This window comes from Cebus imitator, unplaced genomic scaffold, assembly GCF_001604975.1.
Source record: "Cebus imitator isolate Cc_AM_T3 unplaced genomic scaffold, Cebus_imitator-1.0 Scaffold803, whole genome shotgun sequence".
In the NCBI taxonomy this organism is placed as follows: domain Eukaryota; kingdom Metazoa; phylum Chordata; class Mammalia; order Primates; family Cebidae; genus Cebus; species Cebus imitator.
In genome coordinates, this window is record NW_016108118.1 from 141,457 (window position 1) to 157,295 (window position 15,839).

A 15,839-nucleotide genomic window follows, 5' to 3' on the forward strand; every position below is an offset into this window, starting at 1 on the left:
TGGTTGCTGGTTCACTCTAATGATAGTTTCTTTTGCTGTGCAGAAGCTCTTTAGTTTAATTAGATCCCATTTGTCTATTTTGGCTTTTGTTGCCATTGCTTTGAGTGTTTTATTCATTAAGTCCATGCCCATGCCTATATCCTGAATGGTATTGCCTAGGTTTTCTTCTAGAGTTTTTATGGTATAAGGTCTTATGTTTAACTCTTTAGTCCATCTGGAGTTAATTTTTGTATAAGGTGTAAGGAAGGGATCCAGTTTCTGCTTTCTGCACATGGCTAGCCAGTTTTCCCAACACCATTTATTAAACAGGGAATCCTTTCCCCACTGCTTGTTTTGTCAGGTTTGTTGAAGATCAGATGGTTGTAGAAATGTGGCGTTATTTCTGAGGCCTCTGTTCTGTTCCGTTGGTCTATATCTCTGTTTTGATTACTGTAGCTTTGTAGTATAGTTTGAAGTCAGGTAGCATGATGCCTCCAGCTTTGTTTTTTTGGCTTGGGATTGTCTTGGCTATGTGGGCTTATTTTTACTTAAAAGTACATCTATCATTGTCAAAAATGAATAAAGTGAGCCTTTTACATTGCAGAAAGTAAGTGTTCCCCTGCTGGTGAAAGTGTAAATTCTTTCAACCATTGTGGAAGACAGTGTGGAGATTCCTTAAAGACTTAAAGACAGAACTACCATTCAACCAACCAATCCTATTATCGGCTATACACCCAAAAGAATATAAATCATTCAATTATAAAGTGACATGCACATGTCGGCTTACTGTAGCACTATTTCAAAAAGCAATAATATGAAATCAACCTAAATGCCCATCAATGTTAGACTGAATAAAGGAAATGTGGTGCATATAAACCATGGAATACTATGCAGGCATAAAAAGTATAAGATCATGTCCCCTGTAGGAATATAGATGGAGCTGGAAGCTATTATCTTTTGCAAACACAAGAACAGAAAACCAAATATTGCATGTTTTCACTGGTGACAGCTGAATGATAGGAACACATGAACACACACTGAAATCTTTTGGAGGGTGGAAGGTGGAAAGAGGAAGAGGATCTGAAAAAAAAAAAACTAATGGGTTAATATCTGGGCAATGAAATAATATGTACAACAAACCACCATGGTGGAAGCTTACCTATGTAACAAACCTGCACATATACCTATGAACTTAATTATAAAAGTTTAAAAAAGAGAATAAGTGTTCTCAATGATAATAGTCAAACTTTCAAGCTAAAAATCAGAACTTTGGGAAACACACTGCTTCTACTGTAAACTTGACAGCGTCTCAATACTTAAAGACCTCTTAATAAGACATAGTAATACTAACAGTGGGTTTTTTACACAATAAAATGCAAACCAGTGTTTTGCAAATAACCAATGCATACTATTATACAAGCAAGCATGGGGGAAAGACCCATTTACTGTTCAAGGAAAATCAGTGAGTATTGGTGGAATAAATGTATTGATACGTAAAATTTCATTGTAACTAAGAAACTAGCACTTGTGGGGTTTTGAGGTAGTATTAAATAATGCTCATCAGAAACTATCATTCTCAGCAAACTGAAACAAGAACAGAAAATCAAACACCACATGCTTTAACTCATAGGCGGGTGTTGAACAATGAGAACACATGGACACAGGGAGGGGAGCACTACACACTGGGGTCTGTCGGAGGGGAAATCGAGGAGGGACAGTGGGGGGTGGGGAGTTGGGGAGAGATATCATGGGGAGAAATGCCAGATATAGGTGATGGGGAGGAAGGCAGCAAATCACACTCCCATGTGTGTACCTATGCAACCATCTTGCATGTTCTTCACATGTACCCCAAAACCTAAAATGCAATTTAAAAAAAAGAAGAAAACAAAAAGAATACTCACAAATTTGGATCTTTGGGCTAGAAATTTCTTAAAAAAATAATAAAAGAAAAAAGAATACTCACAATTATCTAAAAGCTTTAAAGGTACACCTTTTGCTAACTACATATTTGCATGAAGCTAGATCATATTATTGCTTCTCTAAAAAAATTGCCAAGAAAGAGAATTCGGCTGTCTTCTATTAAGCCAAACTTTAGAGATTTGCAATAATATCAACATACGGCACACTTTTTACTTAACGTTTTTATTGTAGAGAAGTTATTTTTCTTTAAAAAATATTATTTATGTTAATGATATAGTTCTCTTTGTTCGTTTCATAATTGAGATTTTATTGGTTGAGGATCAGTACAGACATTTCAATTTGTACCTAATTCTTAACATACGTAACAAAAATCTAAAAAGCCATGTATTGTAATTCTTTTTTACTTTTTCCAGTGACTTTCCAGCTTAAAATTTGGAAGCAAATTTTTCTTAAGAAGCTATCAAGTACCTGTATCTTCTTCACATGTTGATAAGCTGTTACATCCATCCCAACAATTCACAACTGAATAGCATGCACACTACATATTCAAATTTTTTTTTTTTTTTTTTGAGACGGAGTTTCGCTCTTGTTACCCAGGCTGGAGTGCAATGGCGCGATCTCGGCTCACCGCAACCTCCGCCTCCTGGGTTCAGGCAATTCTCCTGCCTCAGCCTCCCGAGTAGCTGGGATTACAGGCACGCGCCACCATGCCCAGCTAATTTTTTGTATTTTTAGTAGAGACGGGGTTTCACCGTGTTGACCAGGATGGTCTCGATCTCTTGGCCTAAAGCGATTCGCCTGCCTCAGCCTCCCAAAGTGCTGGGATTACAGGCACGTGCCACCATGCCCAGCTAATTTTTTGTATTTTTAGTAGAGACGGGGTTTCACCGTGTTGACCAGGATGGTCTCGATCTCTTGACCTAGTGATCCACCCGTCTCGGCCTCCCAAAGTGCTGGGATTACAGGCGTGAGCCACCGCGTCCGGCTCAAATTTTTAATCGTTTACAGCACAGTAACAAAGTTATTAGGAAAACAGGACTACCACTCCAAAGATGTTACAGAGTGCACACACTTCTGACAGGGAGAGACACAATCAGAGTGGTTTTCTTTAGGAAACAATTCTACTAAAAAAACAACATAGGAATAGAAGTAATTTAAAATGTTCAAGACATTAAATGCAGGACTGACTCCATATTGCCATTGAATATGCTTTGTATTATAGGATATAAAAACTAACCCTCCCATCTGTGGAATGTTAAGCTGACACCCGAGACAGTCAAAACCTCCCATAATTCAATATCCCACACTATTTTCTGGATGTACCAAAAAATAAACAACCAGAAAATGATTTCACCTCTTAAAAAAAGCATTTACACTTAAAAAAATGGGATGAGGTGGGATTCCCTCCTTCTTAAAAATGCCTCTAGAGCTGCTGAAAAACTTGCATTTACAAAACGGTTGATAAAAATATTCCTCTGGATTGTACAAGAAGGGAGAGACGGACCACTGCGAAGACATGATATATGGTATTAATCAGACGTGGCGTCTTTCTCTCCTGCTTCATCAGAAGCTGGACTCTCCTCAGTTTTCATTTCCCCGTTTTCTGCAGGTAAATCTTCTTTAGTTTCTTGGTTAGCCACTTCACCATGTTTTCCCTTTGCTCCCCTTTTCCCTTTTGTTTGCACTGTTTTGTCTGAAGATTTATCCTTTGCTGCTGCCTTTTTCGGCTTCGCTTCCACTTTTGCAGGCGGTTTCGCTGACAACCGCGCGGATCTCCTCTTGGGCTCATCCTTGGCTGCCCCTTCGGAGGAGCTGACCTTCCTTTTGGGCATCCTGGCGGCGGGGAGGCGCGTGCCGGTGCCTTTGCGAAGCTGGGCTGCCTGGCCGCTGCCGCTCCCCCGCCGCCCGAGCTCAATGATACATTTCTCAAAAAATATCTGCCACTGTCACAGCCTGGGTTATTGCTCACTACTGACATCTAGTGGGTAGAGGCCATCAATGCTGCTAAACTTTCTGCAATGCACCCACCAAGCTTTTATTTCCTCACAACAATGCACTATGTGGCTCAAAATATCAGTAGTGTTAAGGTTGTAAAATCTAAACCAGAATCCAATTTTTTTTAAAGATCTCAATTCTAATTTCTAACACAGTAAATATCACTACAGATTCTTTGGAATTCTCAATAATTTAGGACTTGTCTTAAGGGTGACTGAAAACACAATGTGCTTTAATATTTTAGTAGACACAATACAACTTACGATGTCTATAGCTGTGAACTAATGCTGAGCCTGATATTATAAACAGTAATTATTTGGAATAACAAGAAAGGTTTTAAAAGAGCTCACCTTTTCTTCATGTGGTAATATATCACTAAGGCCACACCATAGAAAGAAAAAATACCCAAAACAATAGATTTTATCATTTGTTGGGCCTAAAGACTTTTTTTAAAGGGGGAAGAAGAAATTATCCCAGTGGCCCTGAAGTTTAAATCTTCTACTTCAGAACAGTACCATCAAGGCATTATATTCTTGTTTTAGTTTTTTGACTTTTAACAAAAATAGGAGGACCAAAATGCTAGGCAATATACTGTTAGAAGAAACGTTTCTGTTGATAATTATGACATATAAATAATAACCTATTTCCCTGTTAGATGCTCTTCTACCCACAAAACCTTTCATCCCATGCAATATATACCTCTGTGTACATATGCTTAAATTTAAGCCATACAGTAGGGTTTTTTTAAGTTATTAAGCCCTGCATTTTAGTTTATTTAATTAACTCTCTCCTGCCCATCTCTTCTGCCCGTTTTATTATTTTTAAAAATTAATGATAAAAGTGTTTTATACCAAATTAAATTATTTAAAATCACTTTTGCATAATTAGAAATATGTTAGTAGGCCAGGCATGGTGGCTCACGCCTGTAATCCAAGCATTTTGGAGGCCAAGGCAGGTGGATCACCTGAGGTCGGGAATTCAAGACCAGCGTGACCAACATGGTGAAACCCCGTCTTTAAAAAAAAAAAAGAAAGAAAGAAATATGTTAGTAAACCTAAGTGCACACAAAATTGATGATAGCTCTGTGAAAATACGCAGTACTAAGAACAATGCAGCATTACCACTACACAGTGTATTATTAATGGCAGGTATTTTCTTTCTTTCTTCTTTCTTTCTTTCTTTCTTTCTTTCTTTCTTTCTTCTTTCTTTCTTTCTTTCTTTCTTTCTTTCTTTCTTTCTCTTTCTTTCTTTCTTTCTTTCTTTCTTCGTTTCTTTCTTATTTATTTTATTGCATTTTAGGTTTTGGGGTACATGTGAAGAACATGCAAGATTGTTGCATAGGTACACACGTGGCAGTGTGATTTGCTGCCTTCCTCCCCATCACCTACATCTGGCATTTCTCCCCTTGCTATCTCTCCCCAGCTCCCCACCCCCCACCATCCCTCCCCTATTTCCCCCCAGCTGACCCCAGTGTGTAGTGCTCCCCTCCCTGAGTCCATGTGTTTGCATTGTTCAACACCCGAATGGCAGGTATTTTCAATTAGTTTAAATGAAATATTGATGAACAGATAAAACTTCAGATATATGTTATTGAATTACTAGGTTATCTGCAGACACTGTGTATCAGAAAACAAGAGGTTCTTTTACATAAGTTATGTTCTTCCATCTGCCCACAGCATCCAAAATGAGGCTCAAATAATTGAGGGAAGGCAAATCTGAATTTTAACAGTTGGTCTACATAATATTCGCACTTTTTAAAAAGCCTGTAACATTAGTATCTAGAATGGCTGTGTCTATAGTGCTTCAAGAAGCTTTACTCTCTAAAATAATTTTAAAATCACAGAATTTGAAGTTACCTGCTGAAAAGGACCAGTGATTTAATGAAATGTAATCCAACACCATTTTACAGATAAGAAAACCAAAGCTGAAAACTGACTTGCAAAAGATACCACCAAATGGGAGCAGCTTGTCGTCCTAAACTCAAATCAGGCAGTGACTCTCAAACTTTGCTGCACATTGGAATCTCCTGAGGAGCTTTAAACACTGCCTTTCTTTTATCAAGAGATATTTTGATTTAATTAGCATTGTTTATAACTTTGGACATCAGGATTGTTGTTAAAATTTTCTAAGTTTCCAATGTATAGCAAAGTTTGGGAATGATTGAGTTGGGTTAAAGTCAGAATCTTCTGAGATGCTGTTATCCGTATAAGAATGTCTTGGCTGGGCGCGGTGGCTCACATCTGTAATCCCAGCACTTTGGGAGACCAAGGCGGGTGGATCACGAGGTCAAGAGATCAAGACCACCCTGGTTAACATGGTGAAACCCCATCTCTACTAAAAATACAAAAATTAGCTGGGCATGGTGGTGCGTGCCTGTAGTCCCAGCTACTCAGGAGGCTGAGGTAGGAGAATTGCTTGAACCTGGGAGGCCGAGGTTGCGGTGAGCCGAGATCGCGCCATTGCACTCCAGCCTGGGTAACAAGAGCGAAACTCCATCTCAGATAAAAAAAAAAGAATGCCTCACATTCATTTCTAGTTCCTTAAAAGGCTTCTGAGTGCCTAGTTGAAGAAGAGGTGGAGGTAGGAAGAAGTGTGAGATTGCAGACATTTTTTTTTAATTTATTTTATTGCATTTTAGGTTTTGGGGTACATGTGAAGAACATGAAGGACTGTTGCATAGGTACACACGTGGCAGTGTGATTTGCTGCCTTCCTCCCCATCACCTATATCTGGCATTTCTCCCCATACTATCTCTCCCCAACTCCCCACCCCCCACCGACCCTCCCCTATTTCCCCCCAACAGACCCCAGTGTGTAGTGCTCCCCTCCCTGTGTCCATGTGTTCTCATTGTTCAACACTCGCCTATGAGTGAGAACATGCGGTGTTTGATCTTCTGCTCTTGTGTCAGTTTGCTGAGAATGATGGTTTCCAGGTTCATCCATGTCCCTACAAAGGATACAAACTCATTGTTTTTGATGGCTGCATAATACTCCATGGTGTATATGTGCCATATTTTCCCTGTCCAGTCTATTATTGATGGGCATTTGGGTTGGTTCCAGGTCTTTGCTATGCAGACATATATTTTAAGAAAACTTGCATAAGTAATCAAATGTGGTCCATGCATTCCATTGAGAACAAGGTACTGCTCACCTATGAAAATATTTTCCAAAATCTGTTCATAAAGCCATTTGCCCTATTAATTTGCACAATAAACCTTTATTTTACCCACAGTGAATATTCCAAGTGGTCATTTCTCAAACTTGCTGACAGGAAATTAAAACTTACTGTACTTCCAAAAGTAGACTTCTAAAACTTAGAAGGATGGAGGAAAAAACATTAAATGTATTAATACTGGTTTGAGCAAGATTAATCTTTAAAACTGCTTTTGAATTGTATACTAGCACATGAGAATCTTTTGAATAGAAGCCCGGGACTTTGGTCGAGGTACAGTGATTTTTTTTTTTTTCTCAAGGATTTACAGACTTGGCTGAATACAGAAATTTAATTATTACTCAATAGGTCACAAAGCTTAGGAGTTTAAACAGAGTTTGAGTCACGTTTTTGGTGAAACACAATTTTATCTCAACCATTGTTAGAAGTGAGAGAAAAAAGTGACATTAATATGAGTGTAAACTTCCTTCTTTTAATTAAAATAGAAGTTGCTAACAATTGGTTTGGCTAGAAAAACTAGTGAATTAGAAATAAAGTTGTTTATAAGCTAGTTACTTTTATAGAATGAAGAATAAAATTGACATACATCCTTTATGAAGACAAAGTAAGTAAAATGAAAAATAAAGACATTATCTTTCCACTGGTGAGGTCCTGAGTATCACATGTGGATACTCTCCACAGTTCAAATTGTGACTGTCATATGTGAATCTGGCCAGAGGTAGGATGATGACTTCTTTCTGCATCCAACTCGCAGGAAAAGTGAGAACTGTCATGTCTGATCCTCGCCAATAAGAGAGATGTTAGCTCTCATTCCTGTGATTATGACAATGAGTAAGATCATGAGTTCATACCACCACATAGATCTAAGTGTGGATTGTGACTTTCAGGCATACCATAGAAAGCCCTCGGGTGGCACCAAGAGTGTGATAACAGGGCCCAGTGCACAGGTGAGATAGTGACCCTCAGCAAACCCAGTTTACACTAAGGATTTTCACCCTCTTAAACAGACATAGCCCATTGTTCAGGTTTTGAATTTCACACTCGGAGGCAGATAAAAGTTGGAATTGTGAGTCTCATACATGGATCAGGTTCACAGATAAGATAATGACTCTCAGACCAAGATTCATCACACCTCTGAGGCTGTGACTCTACTACCAGGACACAATCTGAAGCTTGACTTGAGATTCCCAGGCACCAATCTATCCCAATATCTAGATTCTGACTCGCGTAAATGAACTGAACACACCGGAGGCGCTGACTGTCATCCTTAAAGCTGGACGTGTTTGGGATTATCTCATCCCTGAACTTTTGTGGAAGTGTGATTGTGACATATGCTTTTGCCCATATCCTGAGTGATTTTTATTTTCTGACTGGGCCCAGCCCACAGATAAAATTGTGACATATACCAAGGCCAAGCGCCAAGGTAATATGACTGTCCTCATTGGCCTGAACCTGTCACTTAGAAGTGATTGTTACATATTTCTGAATACAACACCTTGGTGATGTGACTCTCCTCTTGTGTCAAGGCTTTGAGCACAAAGATTGTGACATATCACTGGGCCCAGCACCTAGGCGATGTGCTTGTTCTGCCTTAATTCTCCCCACAGGGAACATTATGACATACTTTTTGTCAATCACCTAGGTGAAGTGACTGTTCTCTCCTGTCTGGGCCTCAGCTTCAGAAGAACATGTAACATATTGCTGTACCCAGTACCTAGGTGAGCTGGGTTTCTCTGCTCCCTGATCTTTGCCAATAGTGGGGATTGTGAACTACTGCTTAACCCAGCACCTAATTTTTGTGACTTACCTCTTTTGCTAAATCCTAAAAACAGTGGGAATTGCAACATATTATGGGAAGCAGCAGCCAGGTGATGTGACTCTCCTCTCTTGTCTGGGCCCTGCCCACATTGGGCATTGTTACATATTGCTGAGCTCATCACCTCAGTAATGTTATGTTCTCGTCTTCTTGAGACCTGTCGATATGAAGGATTGTGACATATCACCAGGACCAGAACCCAGCTGATATGCCTCTTTTTCCCTGATCCTGCTTTCAGTGAGGATTGACATATTCCTGTCCTAGCATCCCGGCGAGGTGACTCTTCTGCCTGGTTTCTCCCTACAGGTGGGTTTGTGACATACACTTCGGCTCAGCTCACTGAGATGACAATTATACCTTAATACAGCAAATAGGAGAGATATTGACTTTTTTCCTAGGCTTAGAGCGATGTGTGAGGTCTGGGTGTTTCTTATAAAAGGTCAGAGAAAATTGCAATATTCATGCATATTTTATAAGGCTTTCAGTTGGTACAGAGAGTGTCATAACAGGGCTCAGCACACAGGTGAGACTATGACTCTCATACGCACACCCAGCCAACGGTTAGGATTTTAACTTACACACATGTGAAGGTCCCAAATCTCACCTGTAAATACAGTTTGCAGTTAGAATTGTGACTTTTTTGGATGCAGCCCTAGGTAGGATGGTGACTCACTTCTGAATGTAACTGACAGGCACAGTGATGACTCTCATTCCCAGATGCAGCAAATTAGACACAGGTTGGCTCTCATACCTGGGCTTAGGGCAACAGATAAAATCGTGGGTCACACTAGCACAAAATTCTCAGAGCAGATTATGACTCTCATGCATGTCATATAAAGCCTTTGGGTGATACAGAAAATGTCATAACAGTGCCAATCACACAGGTGAGATTGTGATCCTTAAATGCACACCCCCCAAAAGTAAGAAAATAAGAGTTGTGACTCTCCCACATGAACACAGCTCACCTTTGAGGCTCTGAATCTGATACACCGTTGGAAGTTAAAATCATGAGTCTCATTTGTGGATCCCATCCACAGGTAGGGTGGTGACTCTTGGACCAGAATTCAGCACACTCGTGAGCCTGTTGCTTTCATATCAGGACACAGTTTCTAGGTGGGGTTGGAACTCTCAAGCACAGATCCAATTTGCTATTGAGATGATGAGTCCTGAACTTGCACGTAACTCACAGGAGTTGTTGACTCTCATACCAAAAGCTGGGACATGTGCAGAATTGTAAATCTAACCACTGGACTGTCTTGCATGTGTGATTTTTACATATACATTTGGCTAGCACTTGAGAAATTCCACTTACCTGTGTAGGCCAAGCCTACACAGTGACATTAATAAAAATCAAGCATCTAGGTGATATAGCTCTCCTTCCTGGGCACTGCCCTCAAGGGAGATTTTGAAATTTTTCTGGGCCCAGCACAGGAGTGATGTGATTGTTTTCCCCTGCCTGGTTCCTGCACCCTGGGAGCATGGTGACATATCACTGGGCCCAACACCTAGGTGATAGGACTCTCCTTTCATGTCTGGGCCCTGCCCATTTTAGGCATTGTGACATTGCACTGGACCTAGCACTCAGGTGAAGTAAATATCCTTTCCTGTTTGGGTTTTGCATACAGGGGGCATGGATGACATAATGCAGGGCCCAACATTAAGGTGATGTGACTTTACTTCATGGGCAATGTCCAAAGGGAGCATTGTGACATCTCTCTGGACCCAGCACCTAGATGATGTGACTCCCTCTTTCCTGGGCCCATCATATAGGAGGAATTATGACCTAATGCTGAGTCTAGCTCCTGGGTGCTGTGACTCTTCTGCCCGAGCCCTGCTCACAGGGGGCACTGGAGCATATTTTGGGGTTCATCACCTAGTGATGTGACGCTCTCCTTCTGCCTGTGCTTTGCCTGCAGGAAAGCCTGGTCCATATCACTGGGCTGAACACCCAGGTAATGTAACTCTCTTTTCTGAACCTTGCCCACAGGGGGCATTGTGACATTTCACTGGGCCCAGCACTGATGCAAAGCTCGCAGAGGACATGATAATCCAGCCCCATCCCTGCTCCCAGCTAAAAATGAGGATGACTCTTGTAACTTAACTAAAATGAGCATGACTCTTGTAACTTAACTGGGCTAATAGGAGAGATGAGGGCAGCCAGTAAGGTCCTTAGTTTCCTAATTGTACAAAGATCAGAAAAGATTCCATCACTCATGCATACTATATAAAACACTCGAGTGGTACAGAGAGTATCATGACAGGGCACAGCACACAGTTGAGATTGTGACTCTCATGTGACACCCAGGCCACAGTTATAACTGTCACTCTTTCACATGCACAGAACCTGCTGGTAAAATTGTAAACTGAATTGAGAACACAGTCCACAGTTGGAACTGTGATGATCATAAGTGAATATGGCCACAGTTTCAGTGGTGACCCATTAATGGAGTCAGATCACAGGAACCATGATAACTCTCATACCTGGATCCAGCCAATAAGAGACATGTGCAATCTCCTTCCTGATTCTAGGGCAATGAGGAAGATTGTGAATATATATAGGCATGACGGTCTCAGAGAAAATTGTGAATCTCAGGTAGATACTTTAAAGTCCTTAAGATGTACCTACCATGTGTCATAATAGGGCCCAGCACACCAATGAGACTGTGACTCTTGTATGCACGCCCAGCCGAAAGTAAGATTTGTCACCCTCCCAGTTGAATACAGCACACTATTGAAGTCCTAAATGTCATAGCTGGAGGCAGTCAAAATGTAGAATTGTGTCTCAGACAAGAATCCAGTCCAAGAGTGAGTTAGTGACTCTCTGACTTGGATTCACCACACCTGTGAGGCTGAGTTCCCTACTGGGGTATATTCTGCTGGTGAGATTGACGTCTCATGCACATACCCAGTCCACCATTGAGTTTGTGACTCATGTACTAGGAACCAACACACAGATGTTGAATCTCATATCCAGAGCTGGGACATATACAGGATGGTCACTCTCATCCCTGCACCTTCCCACAAATGTGTTTATGACATATGTCTTTGCCCAGCCCCTCAGTAATTTGACTTTCCTGTCTGGGTCCAGCCCCAAACTGGAATTATGACATATACCTGGGCCAAGCACCTAAACGCTGTGACTTTCTTCTTTTGCCTGGGAGCTGCAAACAGAAAAGATTGTGACATATTGCTAAGCCCAGCGTTTAGGTTATATGATTCTTCCTCCAGGGACATTGTGATATATTCTTCTCTGGAAAATGGGACATTGTGACATATTCCTCCCTGGAACATGAGACACTGACATTCCTCTCTGTTCCTACAGAGACATCGTGACATATCTCTGGGAACATTAACTAGATTAAGGGACTCCCTTATACCTGCGTCATTCCCTCAGGGGGGATTATGATATATCACGGAACCCAGAACCTAGGTGATTTGATTCTCCTCTACCTCCGGAACCCTATCCACAGTATGATGGTGACATATTGCTGAGCCCAGCACCTAGGTGATGTCACTGTCCTTTCCTGCCTGGAATCTGCTCAGTGGAAAAGAGTTATATATTGCTAGGCCCAGCACCTAGGAAATGTGCCTCTAACCTCCTCACAGTGGGAAATGTGACATGTCACTGGGCTCATCACCTAGATGATGTAATGCTTCTCCCCTCTCTTGACCCACCCACAGTGGATATTGTGACATATTACCATGTTTAACAGCTAAATGATGTGACTCTTTTCTCCTGATTGAGCGCTGCTCATAGAGAGCATTGTGACATACAGCTTGGCCTTGAATCCAGATGATTTAACTCTCCTACCCAGGCTCTCCTATGGGGAACAGTGTGACATGTCTCCACATCCGTCATCTAGGTGATGTGACTCTCCTGTCTGGTTCTGGCTCACAGAAGAGAATGGAACATATCACTGGACCCGGCACCTAGGTAATGTATCCCTATGCTTTTCCTAGACCTTGCTTTTAGGGTAAATGTGACATGTATTTGGATGTAATACCTAGGTCATGTAACTCTTCTTTCATGCCTGGGCAGTGCCCAAGGGGAGAGTATGACATGTTGCTGAGCCCAGGACCCAGGGAATGTTACCCTCCTGCCTGGCACTGACAGCCCACAAAAGGCATTGTGACATATCTTTGTGCTCATCACCCAAGTAATGGGACTCTATTTACCTGACAGAGTTCTGTCCCTAGGGAAAATTGTGACATATCAATGTATCCAGCATGTAGGTATGGTGACTTTTCTGCTTCTGCCCTGCCCACTGGAAAAATTGTCACGTCTCTGAACCCCGAACCTAAGTGATGTGACTTTTCTCCTGTGCCTTACATACAAAAATAATCAGACCCAGGTGAAGTGACTCTCCTCTACTACCTGTGCCTTGCCCCAAAGGGGCATTGTGAAGTATCTCTGACCCCATCACCTGGGTGAAGCGGCCATGCTCCTCTGAATGGTCACTGCCCAGAGCTGTAATTGTTAAAAAACCCTGGGCCCAGCACTCAAGTGGTTTGACTCTGCTGACGGGCCCTGCGCACAGAGGGCATTGTGATATACGTATGGGCCCATCAACTAAAAATAGGACTTTCTATATTAGTCTGTTCTCATACTGCTAATAAAGTCATACTCAAGACTGGGTAATTTCTAAAAGAGCTAGGTTTAATGGACTCACAATTCTACATGGCTGAGGAGGCTTCACAATCACGGTAAAAAATGAAGGAAGAGCAAAAAGGCATCTTTCACTGTGGATGGCATGAAGGCCTGTGCAGGGGAGCTCCCCTTTATAGAACCATTAGATCTCATAAGACGTATTCAGTATCTCAAGAACAGTATAGGAGAACCACCTGTATAATTCAATTATATTTATCTGGCCTTGCTCTTGACATGTTGGGATTATTAAAATTCAAGGTGAGATTTGGGTGGGGACACTGTCAAACCATGTCACTCTTTGCTCCCATCTGGACCCTGCCCATGGGGGAGATTTTGACATATCATTGAACCCTGAACCTTGGTGATGTAACTGGGCCCTGCCCTCAGAGAATGGTGACATGTCTCTGGGCTCAGTAACTACGTGATGGGACCCTCCTCTCCTGCCTGTCCTAAAAGAGAATGGTAATATATCACTGAGACCAGCACTTAGGTAATGTCATTTTCAGCTTCTATCAGGGCCCTGTCTACAAGGGGCAAGGTGACATCATGTGGGAACTATCTCCAGGGTGATGTGACTTCTCTGCATTGGCCTGACCTAAAGGGAGAATTGTGACATATCTCTGGGCCTACCACCTAGGTGATGTGACCTTCCTCACCTGCCTGTGCTCTGCCCACAGAAAAATGTCCATGTATATCTGGGTCCAGCACCTAGGTAATGGGACTCTTCTGTCAAAGTACTTCTTATACGAGCCATTTTGACATATTCTTTGGCCCAAGACACAATGATGTGTCTTTTCACCTCTGCTTGGGCCCTACACAAAGGGGACATTGTGATATATCACGGGGCTCATCACCTAGGTAATGTAATTTTTCTTTCCCTTGGGCCTTGTCCACAGAATAAATAGTGACACATTGCTGGGCATAGCACCTAGGTGATGTCATATTTATTTCTGCTCTGGCCTGTATGACAGAGGGCATTGTGACATTTTGCTGAACTTAGCACTCAGATGTAACCCTGTGGCCAGAGCTGAGTCCACAGGTGGACTGTGACATATTCCTTGCCCAGCTGCTAGGTGACATGACTCTTTCTTCCTGCATGGATCCTGACTTCAGTGAGGATTCTGGCATATTGCTGGGCCCTACACCCAAATGATGTGACTGCTGCCTGAATTCTGCCAAAAAAGGCATCGTGACCTATCCAATGGGCCAGAACCTACATAATGTGATTTTCTGCCCCTTGCTGAGCCCTGAAAATTGCTTTGCACAGGATAAGGGGCGACGTGGATATCTAGGCTGGGCCCTGCCTACAAGGGGCTTTGTGACATATTGCTGAGCTCAGCATTCAAGTAATCTGACTTTCTTGCCAGGGCCCCGAACATGGGTTTATTCAAATACTCCTAGACCAACATTCAATCAATGTGACTCTCCTGCTGCTGTCTTTCCACAGGTGGGATTGTAACATACCTAGACCTAGCTCACAGGCATGATGATGACTCTCATATGTGGACCCAACTGATAGAAAAGATTTTGACTCTCATGGCTAGAATTAGGGGAATAGGTAAGGTCCTCTGTTTCCTACTTGTGGTAATGTCACAGAAAGCAATAACACTCATGCATATTGTAAAACATCCTTGGGTGACACAGAGAGTGTCCCAACAGGACCCAACACACAGGTGAGATTGTGCATCCCATAGGCACACACCCAGCCGACAATTAAAATTGTCACTCTTACACATGGACAGAATCCACTGGTAAGGTCCTGAATCTCACATATGGACATCGTCCACAGTTAGAGTTGTGACTGTTATATGTAAATTCAGCAACGTGTGAGATGATGACTCATTTCTTGACCAAGCTCACAGGTGCAATAATGACTCTCCTACTTTGATTTAGCCAATAGAAGAGGTGTTGATTCTTGCAGCTGGGCTTAGGGCATTGGATAAGGTCCCGAGTCTTCTGCTTGCAGAAATTTCTGAGCAGATTACCACACTCATGCATATAACATAAAGCCCTTAGGTTTCGCAGACAGTTTCATAACAGAACCTGGAACAAAGTTGAGATTGTGACTCTTCTATGCAAACCCAGCTGACAGGATTATCATCCTCACACATGGACAGAGCCCACTGCTGAGGGTTTGACTCTCACTTGTGGATATAGCTCAGTTTGTATAGTGACTGTTATATGTGGATCTTACCACAGGTGGGATGTCTTATTACTGGACCCAGCTCATAGGCACAGTGATGACTCTCATAACCAGACCCAGCAAAAGGAGAAATGTTAAATCTTGCAATAGAATGTTTTGCATGTGTG

The 15,839-nt window shown here is 42.0% G+C and overlaps 1 protein-coding gene across 1 annotated transcript; it reads right to left on the reverse strand.

Moving 5' to 3' along the window:
- Positions 1-2,909: 2,909 nt before the first annotated feature.
- Positions 2,910-3,734, reverse strand: LOC108297468 (non-histone chromosomal protein HMG-14-like). The gene has a single exon (XM_037735424.1). It carries the CDS (start codon positions 3,729-3,731, stop codon positions 3,429-3,431), a length of 303 nt encoding a protein of 100 aa, XP_037591352.1. The 5' UTR covers positions 3,732-3,734; the 3' UTR covers positions 2,910-3,428.
- Between the last annotated feature and the right edge of the window lie 12,105 nt (positions 3,735-15,839).

What these genes read in the sequence shown, in the direction of transcription:
- LOC108297468 (XM_037735424.1), bottom strand. Translation starts at nt 3,731, where the DNA reads ATGCCCAAAAGGAAGGTCAGCTCCTCCGAAGGGGCAGCCAAGGATGAG.